The sequence below is a fragment of the Dipodomys spectabilis genome, unplaced genomic scaffold (genome assembly GCF_019054845.1).
Source record: "Dipodomys spectabilis isolate Male_0828 unplaced genomic scaffold, ASM1905484v1 ptg000089l, whole genome shotgun sequence".
Taxonomy (NCBI): Eukaryota; Metazoa; Chordata; class Mammalia; order Rodentia; family Heteromyidae; genus Dipodomys; species Dipodomys spectabilis.
The window spans coordinates 1,226,190-1,247,241 of NW_024870766.1; the positions used below are offsets into that span (position 1 = coordinate 1,226,190).

Here is a 21,052-nt window from a genome sequence, read left to right on the forward strand (position 1 = left end):
TTGGTTTGTTGGCTTAATGATGTATACACAATACATAGGGAAGGAAAGAGGGAAGCAGAATGAAGTAGGCCAGACTTAGGCTGAAATATCCATTCTGATCTGACCAAGTATCAGCTAGAATGAAGAACCCCATCAGAGGTGTCCTACATTGAGGAGAAATGGCTTTCTATGTGTTTATCTATCATTGGGAACTGCTTCAAAAGAGGGCAGCCCCAGTTCAAATGATGCATTGGTCCCAAAGACACTGCAGCTGAGAACTGTCATTACTGCACACTTTGCAAATAACAGAAAACTATTCCTTTAAAAATGTATTATTAGAATATATCATCTGTATGAAGTGTTTTCATTGTGATGTTTTCATATTTACACAATCCATTCCTTCTGTGCACCCTCAAATTCCCTCTTACCTTCTTGTAACAAATTCAACAGTTTTGGTTGTTCTATTTTCATGCATGTATGCAGAATACTTCTACCATATTTACTACTTCATATTTCTCCTTTCATCCTCCTCTCTCCCTCTCTTCCTCCCTCACATACCATCCCTAAATGGCAGGCCCTTCCTTGAAACAAGCTTTGAGTGGCAGACCTCTAAGACTGCTGAAAGATAGCTCACCCATTAAGTAGCTGCACAGCAGTTCAGTATATAAGTGTATCATTTATTTACACCTGTGGATTATCATCCACTACCCTGTGGGCATGCAAGTTTGTTTCCAAATTTTTGTGCTTACAGGTAATGCTACAATGGGAAATCTTCACATACTTTCTTGGTAAAAACTATACAATAGGACTTGAGAAGTGCAATGAATGAGACAGATGATTACTATCTATACAATTTCTTTTTTTTAATTGTGAAAATACTGTACAGAGGGGGTACAATTACATGGGCAAGATAATGAGTACATTTGTTATCAAGCATTGTAGCCTCCTCCTTTGTTTCCCCTTCCCATCCCATCCTCCTCCCCCGCCTCCCCAACCCTCCTCCCCAACCCTCCTCCCCGCCCCACCAAAGTTGTAAAGTTCATTTTCGACATAACAACTTGTATGTCTATCTATAAAATTTCTAACACTTCTGCCAATTGCCTTTCAAAAATGTTAACATATTTACTCACACAAATAGTATAGACAGTGTTCATTTCCCCAAACCTGGCCAACAGATGCTCTCAGCTACTCAGTGTTATTTAACAGTCATGCAGATGGTAGAATAATGAGGTATTACTACCTTTCTACTCTCCTAGTCACTCATTAGTTTGAGTATGTTTTTATTTGTTTTTTATACATTTATTTATTTTTCTTTAGTCCACTGTTCATTTCATTTGCTCACCATTCTTTATGTTTTTCAAAAGCAAAAGCCAGTCATAATTGTGAACTTTCTTGGAGGAAAAAGGAATACCAAGTCTTTACTGGGAATGAGAAAAAATTCTTGCCTACCCACAAAACATTAAGACCTCCCCAATTATATCAGCTTGGCTTATTTTCTCCCTATAATGTTGAAGCCATCATGGCAAAAAGGATGAAGTGGGTTTGCTGTGATATTGCTTCAGTGAAGTGTAAGGAGATCAAGAATGAGACGAAGGACTACTCTAGAAGAGACTACCGTACATGGATAAAAGCAAGTCAGAGCTGGAGAATGAATAGGAGAGAGGAGCTTTGTATGAAGAAACTGGTGACTGAATCTCACCCTTCTATTGTCACTACTCAGTAATGGCTTAATGGCCTTTGAGTTCTCATCTTTCCCGCTTTAATACTTAGTCATAAAACTCCCACAGTTTCTCATTAACTCAAAGTGTTCCCAAAACACACTTACCACCTGAGTTATCAGTTAGCCTTTCCTGAGTTATCCTTTCCTGTTGACTCTTTAATGGCCTTGATTTTTATTAATGAAATCAGTACAGAATCTAATTCTGTTTCATTCTCAAATTTGACAAAGCCTTGAGATTCTGACAATAAAACAACTCTTTGTATTCCCCTTCCCACCACTCCAACACCCTTTCTCCTGGACTGCCTATCAATATCTATTCAACCTTTATAACTCATATGACACCCCACCTCTTCCAAACAAGTCCAACTGCACTCACTGACTCCCCCTCCCCTTTGTATGAATCACATTCTTGTTTTCAGAGTTTTCATATGGCTTTATTCCTTCCTGGAAGATAAGAACTGTGTCTTTTTTATCTTTCTGTGCCAAGCACCTATCATGCCTGCTGTACATAAAACATTGGATAAAATGTAGTCTAATTGAATTGTATAATTGTTCATTCATTTGAGTGAATACATTTTCCCATTCCCTCTTCTCTCAGAGTGCTCTAGAAAACACTCAGACCACAGTAAACATTACTTCCTCACTACCTACCAATAATTTACCAAAATCTTACTCATCCTTCTAGGGTCACCCAAAATGTTAGTTCTCAGATATAAGAACCCCTGATCACCAGCATAGGTCTTCTTCAAAGACCCCTGAGCACCAATAGCATTGCCACTCACTGTCACTATCTCTGTCATCACTAGAGTCCAGAGTCAACATGGTATCTTTCTATGAATTCTTGATTTTTCATTTAATGAGAACTTTTGCCTTAGGATTTTAAATAAAAGTCTCTCAAGTAGAAAGAAAAAAAAGACTATTTTTCATTACTCATTTACTTTAAAAACAGATCATATTACATCTTCCAAGGCACCTAGTACAGTTTCTGATGCCTAGTACCTGCCAAGTTAGTACACACTGTAAGAAACAGGGGCAATGTAATGGTTTAAACCCTACATAATCTCTTTCTCCGTATTCTCTACCAATATACTTTCACTAATAATCCTTATCGTCTCTGATCTCATTTACTACTCATTTCATCAGAGACACCATCCCTGACTACCTAAAAGAGGGAGTTCTAGCTTGTTATTCACATGATCATCTCCATACTCTTATTTTAATTTCACTGCTTTGGTAATACCTATTACTTCTATCGGTCTATCAGCTCCATGAAGATACAGATAAAACTATTTTGTTTCCTATTGAATATCTGTTTTGTAAATATTTTCTCTAAATTTCCTGTTCAACTTTTAATCTTAAATTTTCTAGACTCAAATATATTAAATATCATGATGTTAGATTTCCTGTTAGATGTATTTTTAATTGCTTCTTTGGAATAAGTTCCCAAACTTGAAAATGTGTGTGCATGCACACACATACTTGTGCACGTAGTTAATCGGAGAGAAGAATTTCATGGACTTGCCTGCCCAGGCTGGCTTGAAACCATGATCCTCAGATCTCAGCTTCCTCAGCTGGTAGGATTACAGACATGAGCCACTGGCACCTGGCAATCAGTTTCTTTTTAAGGATTCTGATTCATATTATCAAATTGGCTATTCTGGCAAAAGTGTGACTTGCAGTCTCAAAACTCTACCAGCAGCCTTACATTATTGGATTTTGCCAGGCAAGCCAGAGAGTTACTTAATGTAGGTAAAAGTGTACCTGAAAATTTCAACAATCAGCAGTCTCAAGTAAAGGTGTTGTGTTCAACACCATCTTCAAGGGGATAGTTTTGATTCCTTCTCATTCAGCCTTTATTATTGGCCTTTACTCAAATACAAGGATTTGTCCATACGACTGACCTCAAATTGTATTTTTGGTGTACCTTTGCTCCAATTGGTTCACTTCCTCAACTTGTAGTCACCCTGAGAATAGAAGTTCCACTTTCTTCCCAGGGCACCCTTTAATCACAGTAATATGTGTCACATTAGCCAACAGGGTAAACAAGGCATGAGCATTCCAGCTCAGATACCATCAATGTTGCCAATTATAACATTTCTGTCACAGAAGTGACAGAAGAAAGACAACGAACTGTGAGAGTAACCAAGTGAGTATTATTGAATGAAATTATATGATGACAACATTTTGGTGACCTTAGTTCACATTTTGCCTTCAGTCATCTGTGAATATCATATGACTCCACCTGACCTTTAATCACCCAACAACAACATATGGCAAGTAAGTGACTCAATGGACTGAGTTCGGCTCTCAGGTGAGTTTGCACTAAAGATAGAAATGGTAAATCAGTCCAGTGAGTGAATGAGAAGACAAAGAGTGACATTGTGAGGTCCAGAATACCACCCCTCCCCCATCATTAGATTGTGTTTGCAACCAACTCTTGCATTGTCAGCCTTCTATAACACTGGCTTCATTATTTAGTCTATTTAGAGTGTAGGGAAGGGGAAGTTTAGGATGAGAGTCTTGTGATAGGATATGTTTCAACTGCCATTAGTTAAATAAATACCAAGTAAGTGACCAGGCAAGGTGGGAATCATGAAAATGTGTTGGACGCAGTGACTGACCTGATATCTTTCAGAAAAAGTAGTATCAAATAGTATGACATTAAATCAGTACACTATCCTATAATTCTGTCAGTAGCAAAGGTCATATTTGGAAGGAGACCGAGCAACGAAGACATTTTGGTTTAAATGATGGAGTGGGGAACAATTGAGGACTAGAATTCTTCAGAAGAAGATTTGGGGAAAGGGCATTTTATGCAGATAGATGAATAGAGGGCATGAATTATCTGATAGGAGAAAAAAGAGGGTGGGTGAAACAGACAAATTAGTCCCCCTTTTTTACTTCACTTTCAATTAAGAGAGAGAACTCTATTAATAGAGTTACTGGAGAGAAACAAATGGATGGTCTTTTCCCCACAGTGGGGAAATGCCTTTTGGCAGTCCCAGATCCTAAAGTCAAAACAAAAGGAACTTCCAGTTCCTGAGGTGTGCTGTTTGCAGCTGGAGGAACACACAAAGGGACCTTTCAGGGTGGGGATCACGGGTCCTTGCATTGCATAAGGCCCCAGAAATCATTTGCTAGGACACCTGCCTATATTTGATCATTTTATATAGATATTAACCAATGTGCAAGCGGTCCCTGCACTACCACCAACCCCCAAAAAACACGTCCTCAGCCCGCCTAAATTATTGGTTCCTTTCATGATCCAATAGCAGAGAAGCTCAAACTTTGCTAGGCAGCGGATTGAATACTGTAAAAGTCCCGCTCCGGGCAAGCACCAATGAGCTCTCCCGAGCCGCGATTCTTGGAAACAGTTTCCAGTCAGGAATGCGTGACATTGAGACAGCCTCAGCCTGGTAAACAAGGACGAGTCTGCGCCCGCCGCAGCCCACGCGGCGAGGTGCCCGGTCCCAAGACGCCGGTCTAGAGCCCAGGGCCGCCCCAGCTGCCTCCTCTCTGACCTTTTTTCCCATCCTTTGTTCCTTACGTGCTTGGAGCAAAAGTAGCAGGCGACTGACTGTGGTCACGGTGCCGGGCCCCCGCGGTGACCCTGGCCAGGGGGCGGAGCCGAAAGTTCTTTCTCTGAGCTGATTGGCTTGGCCCCAAGTTCAGGACGTGTCTCCGGCTGGGGGGGGCGGGAGGACGGGGGAGAGAAGGGGGTGGAGGGGGCGGGGAGGAGCAGCAACAGAAATAAAAGGGAGCAAGTGGTGGGCAGACCAGAGTCTCCAGCCAGTGCACCTCGGACCCGGTGCCGCTTCTCGGCCCTACAGCACCCCTGGCCCCCCGCCCCTCAGCCTTGAGTCCGCACCTGCTATTGTCCCGGGACGCACCGCGCCTGCTCCTCAGCCCCAAGTTCTGCTGCCACCGGCCTTCTGCGCTCAAGCCGGCTCCAGAGCCCAGCCGCTGCTCGCGCCAGGCCCGGCAGGCAGCGAGATGAAGGCGGCCCGTCTTGTGATGCGCAGCGCTAGCTCTCTGAGCAGCGCGGGCCTGGTACCCCTGGAGGTCGAGCGGTTCTCGCGCTACAGCCCGTCCCCGCTGTCCATCAAGCAGCTGCTGGACTTCGGTGAGAGCCGACGTGGGGCCCGGGCGGGTGGCTCTGGGGCTGGGGGAAGCTGCCCTAACTCTACCCGGGGATCGGGGAAGGGCTGGGGGTCCTGGCTCAAACAACTTGGGGTCACTTGACTGATTCCCTCAAGGCTCAGCCTGGAGCTTTCCACGCCTGAACATCTTGCTTTGGGGGAGGGTTTGTTTTGTTTTACTTCTTTCCTGACAATTTGTGACTCCAAATCACTTGCCACCTGTTGATACTGGATGGTTTGCGTTCACCATACTCTGTCTGCCTGGATCTTGGAGCCAAAATACATTCTGCATTCAGACACCATTTATTTAACAACGCACTAGAGACGTTTTCCATTCCTTCACAACGTAGTCATTCTTGGGGAAAGATTCCTAATGTTATAAAATGGACTCAGATCAGTCGATTTTAGCCCTTAGCCTCCAGGCCTCTAGGCCTCCACACACAGCATTTATCTGTTGGCACTCCAGGCGTTCCCCCGGCCCCCCTTTGGCTTTTTACCATTTTAGTTTTCCATATATTTAGCTTACTGCCGAAAATATTTACAGAGTGGTTGTAGTAATGTTCTCAGGAAACTTGGAAAGTGGTGTTGTTTAACAGTAGTCTGGAAACCTCAAAACTTCGACTCTACATCCTTCACCCCATCCCTACTCCGTATTTCATGTGTAGACTCAGTAAGTATATCATATTGTTGATATTGTGTGACTGACTCTGCCCTTTGTTTTCAGTAAAGGACCATGGGGGGTTCTGATATCTTGAGGGTGACTTCTGGGGAAAAAATAAGAAGAAGAAAAAGACAGAAAAGAAAAAAAAATTAATACTTTTTCTATTCTGAAATGAATAATGCTTTTATATCCCTTTAAAAGTAAAGAAGAATAAAAGGGAGGGAGAGAAGGAGGGAGGAAAGGAGGGAAGAAGGAAGGTAGGAAGGAAGGAAGGAAGGAAGGAAGGAAGGAAGGAAGGAAGGAAAAGGAAGGGAGAGAATTATGTGAGGGAATCTACCTGCTTCTGAACTCTTTAGTAGTGATTGAACTGAGAAATATAATTTTATACCTTATGTGTTCAAAATTTGATAAAGATTTTCAAGTGTATGATTTGGATATACTTTTTGACAAAAACTAACAGAATTTCATTTATTATAGGTTCAGAAAATGCATGTGAAAGAACTTCTTTTGCATTTTTGAGACAAGAGTTACCTGTGAGGCTAGCCAATATTCTGAAGGAAATTGATATTCTTCCTAACCGATTATTAAATACCTCTTCAGTGCAGTTGGTCAAAAGCTGGTAAGTAATTCACCACTTTGAAATCTCTCTAGTTATAAAACGATTACCTGAGAGTGGTTTCTTATGTTATGTAAATATCATAATTGGAAAACAGGTGGTCTGAACAGTACTTTTCAAAGTTGCAAATCATTTTTAAATTAATTTAGGGTAATTTATCTTATGGCAGTTATAAAGCTATAAATAGATATTTTATCTATTCTGTAAAAGTAGATTTCTTTACAATATAATTTTAAGTTACAAAGAAAACTTGAAATATAAGTTTGTACTTTACATAACAGAGTTTAATGTACTTTCAAATAAATCTTGAACTTAAAATCAATTCATATTACTACTACGTAGCTTAAGTGCAGAGGGATTAAGCTTTGATACTTAACAGTGACTATCAAATGAGCTCTGGATTCAAATCCTGGCTCTGCTGCTCTTTCACTTATTACTGAGAATGAAGTTTATGCCTCTTGATCTTTGAGTTCAAGAAAATAGGAAAACCCATTAAAATTTACAGTAGTACCAGGCATATAACTAGCATTTAGAAAGTGATAGCTATAATCTCATCTTAAAAATAAAGATACTGATACCTAAAATACAGTAGGTAATCAATCCAAAGAGGCAATTTTCAGTGAACAGAGAAACGTGTACTGTCGCAGACATGGACTAGAACTTTTCTGAAACCTATTGACTACACAGATTTCTGTTCACTGATTCAAGATGATTGCAATCTGAAACATTTTTAATATTCAAAACTCAGTTCCACTCTCACTACTCCTCCTGTTCTATAGATAAATAGAGCAAGGGAAAAATAGCAACTCTCTTTAAAAGCAATGTCAAAGTAACTTTTCTAGAAGAAATGAAAACACAAAATGGTAAAGAAAATCACCACAGGCCTGGGAGAGTTTAAAAAATGATTAAATTTTAAGTTAGAAAATTGATGGCTAAGAAAAACTTGTTAACATTTTAACATACTATTTTCCAAATATTATGAAAGAAAGTTTTAGTTTGAAATATAATATTCACTTCTTTTTTGTGGGGGTCATGGAGCTCGAACTCAGGCTCTGGGTGCTGTCCCTTAGATCTTTGAATCAAGACTAGCCCTCCATCACTTTGAGCCACAGCTCTACTTCCAGTTTTCTGTTAATTGGAGATAAGAGTCTTAGAAACTTCCTGACCAGGGTTGGCTTTAAACCTAGATCTTTAGATCTCAGCTCCTGAGTAGCTAGGAGTACAGGTGTGAGCCACCAGCACCTATCTCCTCCTTTTAAAATTATTTGAAAAAGCATTTTATTTTCAGCCATTGCATATAATTACTATTTGTCACTTTGCAGGTATATCCAAAGCTTGATGGATTTAGTAGAATTCCAGGAGAAAAGCCCAGATGACCAGAAAGTTTTATCAGAGTAAGTTCTACGTGTTTAAAACCTTGGCTGTTTCTACATATACCTCGGTGTTAGGTAATTAGATAGGTAGGTTTAACTAGATAGCTGATAAAGAGAACACCATGCAGTATTCAGGCAGGAAGAAAACTTTATTTTAGCAAACTGCTTGCTTGACCCCCCCCCCCCCCAGTCCATGCAGATGTGACTTCAGGGCCTGAGACCCTCCCCACTTACCCCTCCACCCCAGTCAGAAGGAGGCATAACCCTAGGCGGCCCAGGATGTAACCTCCAGGTGTGCCAGTTACCTTGGTGACACAGGTACTGGGGAGAAACTTAGCCAAGAGAAGGAAGGAGCCTGCCCTGCCTTCCCAGGGCGGACTTTACACTAAGTACTGCTAGATTTGAAGTAAAGTAGTGCCAACCCTGAATAATACATTCTTATCTCCTTACAGATATCAAAGTTTGGCTTGTTTCATTTTTAGAAGAGAAAAATACAGCATTGGAAATAGATACTTAATATGAACAAATACAGGGGACTCGTTTTCTTTCAAGAAATTTATTTTTACTGCAAATTTAACCCAATGATTAGATTTACAGGAGTATTTACTTTGACTTAATTTTGATAGCTTTCTATGTCATTGAAGATTACATACTTTCAGAATACTTGGCAATTTATAAGTATCTAACTCAGGATCTTCCTTAAATCTGACAATTTCAAGCTTCTTAAAAAAATGAGAGCATTCTAGAATTACGTTTGATTTTAATTATTTTTAAAGAAAAGGCCTCATGAATATTTATGATGGCTGCACCAGTCCTAGAACAAGTAGTTTTATATGTAACTTAAAACAAAAACTTTTTAAAATGAAATTATCTCTCAGTGCAGAATGTGCACTGAGAAACTTTAGCAAAGCTTCATGCTTCCATTTTATCATCTGATCTGTTTAGATGCTTGCCACAAAAAGAACTTGAAGCAATGTAAGATAGAAAATTGGGCAAAACTTACTTAAGTTTCACTAACTGTGAAAATAATTTAGCTTTGCAGACACTCTCATCAAAGTTCGAAACAGGCATCATAATGTAGTTCCTACAATGGCCCAAGGAATCATAGAGTATAAAGACACCTGCACAGTGGACCCAAACACCAATCAAAACCTTCAGTACTTTTTGGATCGCTTTTACATGAACCGTATTTCTACTCGAATGCTGATGAACCAGCACAGTAAGTGCCCACTTCATATTGACATGGATGCAGATATAGGCCCTACTATAAGTTTTTAGTAGGACTTATACATGGAATTGTATATAGAAAGGGTTAAAATGGAACTGTAAACAGTTCCAATTTTCAATGGGTCACAGTTGTTGTTGGTGATGGTTCTAATCATTATGCTTACTTTTATAACAAGCTTCTTTTTTCTTTTTCATTTTTCAATAGTTCTGATATTCAGTGACTCAAAAACAGGAAACCCAAGCCACATTGGAAGCATTGATCCAAACTGTGATGTGGTGGCAGTTATTCAAGGTAATGTCTACATTTCCCTTATTGAAAATTTATAAAAAATGATTGATGTGTCTATAATTGAAGTGACTCTATGAATGGATTTGTGTTCAGGGTGTTCTGTCTATACTTTATAAATATTGCCATCAAAGTCTTTTGCTTTCAAGAGTCAAGACTATAAACATTCATGTGTATTATTATAAAAAATTTAAACGTGAATAGCTCGTGTGCCATATTCTCATGTGCTGCATTTGATCATGGAAACACGTGCATTTCTATTGCTACAACCTCACTGAAATATTATTCTTCAATAAAATATTTAAAAGACTTTTTTCATCGACACAAACCCATACTCTAGGGAATATTTTAGATTAAGAATAATATATACAATGAGATCACTTGAGAACTGTAGTTGGTGTAAATTCATTTCACTGTTATGAAAAATCTATTCTAGATGCCTTTGAGTGTTCAAAGATGCTCTGCGATCAGTATTATTTAACATCTCCTGAATTAAAGCTCACACAAGTAAATGGTAAGCTATAAATAAAATATGTTTTAACTTATCAAAAACTCAGCATTCTGCCAGTATAATTACTTGATATAACACAAAGCATCTTTGGAGTTCTTTTTTTTTCTCTCTTCTGAAATTGCCTAGTGTTTGCATAAAAGGTTTTAAGGCTAAGGATCCTTTATAGGTATGCAAATTTTGATTGTGTATATTCAGTCCATAATGATGGTTGATCAGCTTGAACAAGTAATTTTAAATTAAAAGCAGTACCTGATTTACAATATATCAGGGAGAGATTGCTGCTATAAAATTTGAAGGAAAAGGAAACCAGCAGTAAGGAGAACCACTGGCTATCTTCCTAAAAGGATTATCCATAAGACTTGGAAACAGAAATACATTAATTAAACAGAAATACATTAAACTAGTCACATAAAGACCCATATTGCAGGGTTCCACTTAAATGAAATATTCAAAGTAGTTATCAAGAAAGCAGTGAGTAGAAGAGTGCTTGCCAGAGGCTGAGGGGAGGGGGAAGTGGGAAGTCAGTATTTAACAGGTATAAAACCTTAGTCATCCAAGATGAATCAATTCTAGAGATCAGCTGTGCAACAGAGTACCTATAGTGAACAATATTGTATTGTTCACTTAAAATTTGTCTATGGTAGATCTTATGTTAAATGTTCTTAAATTTTTTTAAAAAAGTTCTTAAATTCAAAAATTATGCTATCAGCATATGCTATTGTTTGGGAGCAGACATACTTTAAGAACTTCATTTCCAGGGTATCTCATGGGACAAACTCTTCCCACATTGAAATGATCACCTGATGAATGCAAAATCCTATTTCTTTTTTAAATGTGTTTTTTTATTGTAAAAATACTGTACAGAGGGGTTACAGTTACATGAGCAAGGTAATGAGTATATTTCCTATCAAGCATTGTTACCTACTATCCCTTCCCTCCCACCTCCACAGCTACACTCCCCTCACGGTCCCACCTAAATTGTAAAGTTCATTTTTCAACATAGTGTCTTGTACATCTCATTCTTACAATGGGTCAACCTGTATCCCTATTTAAGCATTTTGTTTTTTCCCTTTCCCTCCCCAAGTTAGAGAAGTGTATATACAAGATACATGGCATGACATCAAATACAGGGAAAACAGGGGTTATACCGTGTGGGAGGAACATACAAAGAAACAAAAAATCACATGGTACATTATAAATACGTTAGGGACAATAGCAAGAAAGAAAAAAACACTTGTGTCCCTATCTTGGGTTCATTTCACTTAATATCATCTTATCTGGTCATATATACCTAACTTTTGACCTTTTCTGCTTGTTCCAGACATATACTAGTTGTTGCAAATAAGGGAAAACATAGGACCTATGTTTCTTTGGGCCTGGCTTATTTCACTTAATATAATTTTTCCCAAGTCTTTACATTTCCTAACAAATGAGGCAATGTCATTCTTTCTAATTGAGGCATAGAATTTCATTATATATATATATACCACATTTTCTTGATCCATTCATCTACTGAGGGGCATCTGGGTTGGTTCCATATCTTAGCTATAGTAAATAATGCTGCAATAAACATAGTTGTGCTGGTAGCTTTAGTGTGCTCTTGTTTGTGAACATTTGGGTAAATGCCCAAAAGTGAGATCGCTGGGTCATAGGGGAGGTCTATGTGGAGTCTTTTGAGGAACTTCCATACTGCTTTCCAAAGTGGTTGAACAAGTTTACACTCCCACCAACAATGCAGTAAGATTCCCTTCTGTCCACATCCCCTCCAGCATCTGTTGTTATTAGAGTTCTTGATTATAGCCATTCTAACTGGGGTGAGGTGGTATCTCAATGTTGTTTTGATTTGCATTTCTTTTATGGCTGGAGAGGTTGAGCATTTCTTCATGTGTCTATTGGCCATCCTTCTTTCCTCTTCAGAGAAGTTTCTCTTTAAGTCTTTAGCCCACTTATTTATTGGGCAGTTGTTTCTTTGAAGATTTATTGTTGGGGATTTAATTTTTTGAGTTCCAAGTATATTTTAGATATGAGACCCTTGTCCATTGTATGGCTAGGAAAGATCTTCTCTCAATCTGTGGGCTTTCTACTGATCTTGCTAGCTATGTCCTTTGCCATGCAAAAGCTCTGCAGCTTCATGCAGTCCCATTGGTCAACCTTTCTTTGATTTGCTGTGTTTCTGGGTCTCTATTCAGAAAATTTTGTCCTGTGCCAAGGAGACCTAGGGTTTCTCCTATTCTGTCCTGTAATGTTTTCAGGGTGTCTGACTTTGAGTCAGACTTTGAGTCCATTTGGAGTTGATTCTGGTGCAGGGTAATATATAAGGATCTAACTTTAGTTTTCTACAGGTATTTTACCAATTTTGTCAGCACCATTTCTGAAGAGGCTGTCTTTCTTCCATTCTATTTTTTTAGCCCCCTTATTAAAGATTTGGTGGCTGTAGGTCTGTGGGTTCATTTCTGGGTTTTCAGTTCTATTCCATTGGTCCTCAGGTCTGTTCTTGTGCCAGTACCAAACTGTTTTGATTACTATGGCTTTGTAGTAGAATTTGATATTTGGTATTGATATTCCTCCAGCACTATTCTTTCTGTTAAGGATCATTTTTGCTATTTGGGGTCTTTTATTGTTCCATATGAATTTTTGGATTGCTTCTTCTATGTCCTTGAAGAATGAAGTTGGAATATTGATAGATATCACATTGAATTTGTAGATAGCCTAGTCATTTTCACGATGTTGATTCTTCCAATCCAGGAACATGGAGGTTTTTCCACTTCCTAAGTTCTGCTTTGATTTCCTTTTTCAGGTTTTTAAAGTTTTCATTGTAGACGTCCTTCAGTTCTTTAGTTAAGTTAATTCCTAGGTATTTTATTTTTTGTGGGGCTATTACAAAGGAGTTGCTTTCCTGATTTCAGCCATGCTCTTCTCATTCTTGGCATTCAGAAAAGCCATTGATTTTTGAGGGTTAATTTTATACCCTGCTACTTTGCCAAAGTTTCGAATCAGCTTGAGTAATTTGGGAGTGGAGTCCATTGGATTCTTTAAATACAAGATCATGTCATTTGCAAAGAAGGAGAGTTTTATTTCTTCTCTCCCTATTTGGATCCTCTTTATGTTTGCATCTTGTCTTATTGCTGTAGCTAGGCATTCTAATACTAGATTGAAGAGAAATGGAGAGAGTGGACATCTTTGTCTTGTTCCTGAGTTAAGAGGAAATGGCTTTAGTTTTTCACCATTAAGTATAATGCTGGCTGTAGGCTTGTCATATACAGCCTTTATAATATTGAAGGATGTTCCATGGATTCCTAGTTTTTCCAGAGCCTTTATCATAAAGGGGTGTTGGATCATGTCAAATGCTTTTTCTGCGTCTGTTGAGATAACCACGTGGTTCTGCAAAGCCCTATTTCTTTTGCCTGAGAAGATTGCTGCTTCTTTCCAGGTGCTAATGACTCATGTCCATAATCCTAGCTACTCGAGAGGATGAGATCTGAGAATTGCAATTTGAAGCCAGCGCAGGCCTGGAAGTCTGTGAGACTCCTACCTCCAATTAACCACCAGAAAACTGGAAGGAGAGCTGTGGTTCAAAGTGGAAGACTGCTAGCCTTGTGCAAGAAAGCTCAGGGACACACTCAGGCCCTGAGTTCAAACCCTACAATTGACAAAAAAATGTTATTTCTCAAAGTAAAGAACATAGGTAGATTGGAATCAATTTCTCCTTTTCACTCTAATAAATATTTCATCCTAATACCATTTATACAAAAAACAATTATTTTGAATGCCAAGAGTTAAAATCAAGTAGTTCAGATTAAGTATAGCATAACTCATAGACTGGAACATAAAAAGGTAAATAAATATTGAACTAAAAGAAGCACAAAGAAAGATTGAAAAATATCTCAAAACATAAGCAGCATTGCATAATACTTGCAGATAAACTGAACTGCCTGATAAAATAAAGATGAGATTGTCGTAGACTTTGTGTTTTCTGATTCAGACTGCCAAGACCTGGGACACCAAAGAATAGCTATATTTTTCTTGTCAAACAATACCAAGAAGTCTTTGTTTCATTGTTTTTCTCTAGGCTGCTGGGGAATTTTATATCCGTTTAGCATATAAGACAATGTTGGGGTGAAGAAAAATCAAGAAAAATAATCAAGGAAGTAAATCAGATGTGTTATTTCATTGTGTCATAAAATATAAAAAATTACAGCTTGTACTAAATTTAATATTATTCTATTAGCACACTTATTGTTTTCTAACTTAGCATGCATGTGACTTAAATTGAAATTGTCTAGTATAAACTCATTCAAAGTATAAGCAAGTAATGCCTATAACCTAATTTGTATCGTCATTGTTTCACACCTCATTCAACTTTATAGAGTTGTAGAAAAATGCAAACATTAGCCTAGGAGCACTAGGCAGAGACTGGAATACTTTGGAAATAAGCCAGTCATCTTTACAATTGAGGTATGAAAGTTCTGGGTCAGGATTTTCAGGTGAGGAAAGTAAGGATTTTTTCCAAACCTGTTGAAATCTAAAATACTCTTCAAATAGATAGGGAAATTCACTTTTGTGGCAAAATATTTGTTTCCTGATTCTAAATGGGTTTACTTTTCTAGGAAAATTTCCAGGCCAGCCAATTCATATTGTTTATGTTCCTTCTCACCTACATCATATGCTCTTTGAACTCTTCAAGGTATGTTTTCCACAGTTGTTCTGATTACATCTTCGAAAAGTGCTCACTAGTGTTAGGGGTGTGACTCAAGTCATGGAGTATTTGATAGCAAATGCAAAGTCAGCCCAAATTCAAACCACAGTGTCACCAAGACAATTTTGTTCACTAGTTGTATTTTTATTTATCACTCCCCAATAAACAAAAGCTTCAGTATCTTCTCCCAGTAAAACTTCTTTGCTCCTGATCAAAAGTAGCACATAGCTAATTAGTACCACAGGTAATATTTGAAAAGTGTACCTAGACCACCACAGTATCAACGTATATTTAAAAATCCTCAAATGGAACCAGTGGCCCATGCCTATAATCCCAGCTACTACTGTGGGTAAGATCATGGCTTGAAGTGGGCAGAAAAGTCCGTGAGATTCTTATCTCCAATTATATCACAGAAAAAAATCAGAAGTGGTGCTGTGGCTCAAGTGGTAATAGAGTACTAACCTTGAACAAAAGGAGCTCAGCCATAGCACCATGGCCCAGAGTTCAAGACCAGAAAAAAAAAATAGAATTCACAATATGATTCATGGTGCTACAATGTAATTCGTTATGTTTTAATGTCTTAGAGCGAGAGGATATGTTTTATTTTTCCAGGTGTCCAGCAAAGTACTAATCATTTATTTATTCATTAGAATGGTCAAAAGGTGAATGTTGCAGTGAATGAGGTTTGTAACCCTGACACCTACAGGGTGTTCCAGCTCCAAATTCCAGAGTCATTGTAGGTGGTATGACCACATTCTGAGAGAGCATAAAGTATGCTTGAAGTACTGTTAGTTCCTTCAATGATCTCCATTAAAGTGCATACAGAAACTTCATTAAAATGAAAAATCTGATGCAGTATGTCTAGCCTAAGGCCTTAGACTCTGATTTTCTAATGAGCTAACTTGTCGTGCTATAGCTCATAGTCCACATGTTGCTTAAAAATCCTAACAAACAGGGCTCCTCCGATTTTAGTGGGCACTAGAATCGTCAGCAGGACTTGTTAAGACACAGATGCATGAGCTCTGCCTAGACATTTGGACTGGGTAACTATGAGAATTTGAATTTCTGACAAACTCTCAGGGTATTCCCATGTTTCTGGTTTTGGATAATCAGATGCTAAGTATTCTTCTATGGGTTCTAAAATTTTACTAAAACTTTGAAGTTAACTCCCAAACCCCTAATAATGATAATAGTAATAATAATAATAATAATAGCAAAATAAAACACACCCACTAGAAATATGTGAAGCATTATGATTCTTCCAAAGAGTACTCTGGATTGGAAAGGAAAAAAATCCTAAACAAGTAAAATCTGCCTCTAATTCTAACATAATTCCAGAAAGCATTATTTCCTAATTTATTCTAGTAGTGACATTGATTGAACTACAAACATCTCACCTTTTTAAAATTTCACTTCAACTAATGACTAGAACTTAATATTATATAGTTACTAAAAGCTAGCTAGTGAGGAAAATACATTAAATACCCAAGAATTCATTAGTAAGACATGCAACCAGTAAACAGAAAGCTTGGTTTATTCTGTGTTAAAAGAACAAATTGTACTTTTTCATTGATTTGGTTTATTTTTAAATTGAATTGTTCAACTCATAGAGTTATTTTGCTGTCACTGGTAAAAGTTAAGATGATAATCAAATGCAAATTGAAATTTAATTTAGAATTATTGACTGTCCTTTTAAATAGGAACAACCTTTTACAGCAAATTTTATAAAAGCCAATAAATTGGTTCAATGATTCACTGTTCATTTGTTATGTAATAGTCTTCGCTGCTCGGATGTAAAATGTAATGGAAAGACAGAAAAGGGAGAGCTAGGAAATGGACTATAAAAACCAATTTCTACATTTAAATTAAGCTTACAAATAAGAACTTGACAGCTAGCAGAACTGTTTTTCCATTAGACATTACTCCCAGGAGCTATATTACATAGTAAATGAATATTTTTCATTATACATCCTGCATGACACATTCATAAATGGCTATTTACAGAGCCATTTTACCACTAACTTAAAAAAAATAGAAACTTTGAATTACCTTCTTGCTGCCTTTATTTTAAACATAAAAAATTTATTTATGGTTCTTCAGGTTTCTGTCATTGAATTTCTTATGGGTTTGTTTTCTTTAGAATGCAATGAGGGCAACAGTTGAACACCAGGAAAATTGTTCTTCCCTTACACCAATTGAGGTGATCGTCGTCTTGGGGAAAGAAGACCTTACCATTAAGGTAACCATTCTCCATTTTTCTTTTGGTTCTCTCTTGAGTGAACTAAAAGGGGTCAATATTAATAAGATGCTCATCTTTGAGCAATTGATCAAGATCATATAAAATGACGGAAAGATATTTTTAGATAGATTTTGTTTTGTATAGACCTTGTTTTCCACATGTACCTCTGATGACTGATGGCTTGCTTGTTTCAGATTTCTGACCGAGGAGGTGGTGTTCCTCTGCGGATTACTGATCGCCTCTTTAGTTACACATATTCCACAGCGCCAACTCCTGTCATGGATAATTCCCGGAATGCTCCTTTGGTGAGACCAATAAGATGGCTAAATTTATCCCAGTCAGATAGTGCTAAATGTTCAGCAAGGATTACAAGGAGATATTTAGGCAAATTAAACCAATGTAGTTTAACTAGGTATGAGGTAGATGAGGAAAAAAATGATTAAAGACAATAAATAGGGTGAAGTAATTCACCAAGGTTTCTGATTGGAAGCAGAAGGTATTTATATAAGCTCTAGGAAATCGGTACCAGGGATGACCTTTCTTTCTTTCCTACATTTTATGTTGTAATGATCACATCTTCTTCATTAATGACTCATCTTCTCCTTTTTAGGCTGGTTTTGGTTATGGCTTGCCAATTTCTCGTCTCTATGCCAAATACTTTCAAGGAGATCTGAATCTGTACTCTCTGTCAGGATATGGAACAGATGCAATCATCTACTTAAAGGTACCCTTTGAATGTAGTAGAAAAATCATGTTTTGTAAACAATGTCTTCTTTTACAGCTTTGAGTGCTGTGACCCACAATGAGTTCCCCAACCCAAGTTAATGTAATCAATGAGCAGAAGTCATTCTATTTTCTATCTGTATGCACACACATGCTTGCTGCCCAAAGAGAACTCTAGGCCATGCTACCTTCAGCAAGTGAAGCAAAATTGTTTACCAACAAGCAGGCTACCAAAATTTTCGAGCAAGGACATGCTCTTTTGAACTTTAAGGCAAATCCTCCTGGCATTTCTGAAAATAGATAAACTATTGTGGTATTAATTTTGTGGATAATATGTTAATAATGTGGTAACATTAAAAAATGAAATAACATAACCGTTATAAAGACATTTGAAACCTTAAAGTGACCTTATTAGAAAACCAGAGAAAGGACACTGGACTGCTCATAGTCATTGGGATGTATTTCCTGTTTAAACTTTTAAAACTTGGCTTATGTTTTGATTTGTTTCTATTTCTAAAAAAAAGAAAAGGCCTTGATCTGTTTGCTAACTGTCCTGATTCTATTAATCATTTGCCAATTATTTCAACTGCAAATATATTTACAGATAGTAGTGACTAAATATTAAACTTAAAAGCTTTCCTTTGTGTATTGGAATTAAATGACAAATGTCCTTGGAATATCTGAAATAGTTTCTGAAATTAACCAAAAAAATCTTTACACTACTGAGAAAGATCTTTTTAATAGAGTAATGGTATTAGGTTAGGACTCTAAACTTAATTAGATAGAGATTTTTCACAGGAAAAAAATTACTTTGCAATTCAGCTCTTACCCATATCAGCCTATACAAACAAGTGTGATATTTAAATATCAAGCATAAATTCAATTCTCTAATTTAAGTTTGCCCATGTACCATTTTTTATCCTACTGGATGGAGACAAAATTTATGTTTCAGTTTTGTTTTAAGTAGCTAGTGCATTGTGGGCATTGGTGTGGATTTCCTACCCAATCAAATTAGTATGGCTAAATATTCAATATTTACTTCTGAACGTGTTTGTATACTTTCTTTGGTGTGATTATATTTTCCCCTTCTTTCAGGCTTTATCTTCTGAGTCTGTGGAAAAACTCCCTGTCTTTAACAAGTCAGCTTTCAAACACTATCAGATGTGTTCTGAGGCCGATGACTGGTGTATCCCAAGTAGGGAACCAAAGAACCTGGGAAAGGAAAAAGTGGCCATGTGAAGAGGGACACTGGGGACACTTTATGGGATCAAAGTGGGCCTACGGTAATGCTGCTTCTTGAATCTTTTTGTGTGAGCTCCTGATTCCACGAAAACAACAAAAATGTTGTTCCAATGAGGAATGAAGTTGAGATGTATGACGCAGGAGAAGACAGAGCAGAACTACAGGAAATATGTGTGGCCTGCTCCTTGTTTGGTAGCATAGAATAGTTTGTGAGTTACTCTAAATCCTGAAGTAGTCAAGTCTCCTTTCTATCTCTTTGCCAACAAGCATGGGGAGGAGAGCAGACATGAAGACAGAAATTAGCAACTGCAATAGGCTCATATTTTAGACATCAAAATATATTGAGATTTAACCAATCTCAGTTGTCAAGGTACCAGCATTTTCCTGCCATGCCAAGATTAGAGTTTAGTTTACACATATGATTAGAAATGTATGTAAATATACATTTCGCATATATTTATAGGCTCTGGGGAGGAAAAGATACTGACTAAAATCGTGTTCACTTTGAATGTGGGGGAATGAATAAAATATCTTATTCAAAGTTGCAACCAAGGCATCGGGGCCAATGTGAGATATGAGAAAAAAGCCTCTTCTGATCAGTACAGCTCTTTTATGAGTTGCTTTTCCTGTTCATGCTTCAAGCAATAAGTGAATGCTTATTGCCAGGTGCCTAATCTCAGAGGAATTGTTCAATGTGTACTGGGTTAGAGTGAGAGAAAGACTGCCAAAGTGAGCTTAGAACTCTGTCTTCCCTAACTTGTTTCTAAATTAAATAGCAGATAGGGAAGACTTGTGTTAAAGGAAGAAATCATGTACTCAGAATCTAATGCATTACGTAAGGGCTGTTCTCTAAACCTGACGGATGGCAACTGAAAAGCGTACATTTTCTAGGCTTGAGAAGATGTACTTTACTATATTTAATTGTATTCTGTATACTCCAACACAAACTTGTTCATTAATAAATTTCTGGTTTTCAAATGGCTCAAGACCATGAAAATTCTAAGTACTTCTTAGAGTATTTTTTTAAACAAATAGGCCAAGTAAGAAGTTCTCATGCCAGGCTGCATTTATGCATCAAACACCAGTGAATGGGGAAAAAAAGAAAGAAAAAGAAAGCAAGATGGTAATTTGCTAGTATTTTGAGAGGATTAAGATGAAAGTTGCAGACTGGTCACTCATGCAGATTACTCTTAGAAAAGAAGGAATGAAAGAATAAAAGAGAGGGAATGAAAAAATAAAAGAGAAGGAGATAGGAAGATATGGAAGCAGAAGGCAGGCACCTTTCTACTTCCCCACAAACTATCCCAAGGAATCACGTGTATTTTCATGAAGAACTTATTGGCAAGAGGATGAACTGATGTCTTTCGGAGCACTGTGGCTTTCTTAAATGGCTATTACTATTACAGAAAATGGGCTTTGTGAAATAATAAATTATGTTGTGTTAAATTAATGTTTCAACTGACATGTAGGAAGAAAAAACTAGGATTTTTTTCTGCACTGTAAAAGAATCTGTACTGTACTATACATTTAACTTGATATTTGTATTTGATTTTGTGTCAACCTGGTGCAATGGTGCTTACAAGCTTCAACTGTGTGTTTTGGATTTCCCATTTTGTCATCCAAAGTCCTTTACAATGGCT

The 21,052-nt window shown here is 37.6% G+C and overlaps 1 protein-coding gene across 1 annotated transcript; it reads left to right on the forward strand.

Annotated features, from left to right (window-relative positions):
• Positions 1-5,499: 5,499 nt before the first annotated feature.
• Positions 5,500-20,503, forward strand: Pdk4 (pyruvate dehydrogenase kinase 4). The gene is made up of 11 exons (XM_042684740.1): positions 5,500-5,822; positions 6,977-7,118; positions 8,438-8,509; positions 9,523-9,707; positions 9,921-10,007; positions 10,438-10,515; positions 15,120-15,196; positions 17,349-17,447; positions 17,642-17,752; positions 18,058-18,171; positions 19,266-20,503. Exons 1-11 carry the CDS (start codon positions 5,693-5,695, stop codon positions 19,407-19,409), a joined length of 1,239 nt encoding a protein of 412 aa, XP_042540674.1. The 5' UTR covers positions 5,500-5,692; the 3' UTR covers positions 19,410-20,503.
• The last annotated feature ends 549 nt before the right edge of the window (positions 20,504-21,052 follow it).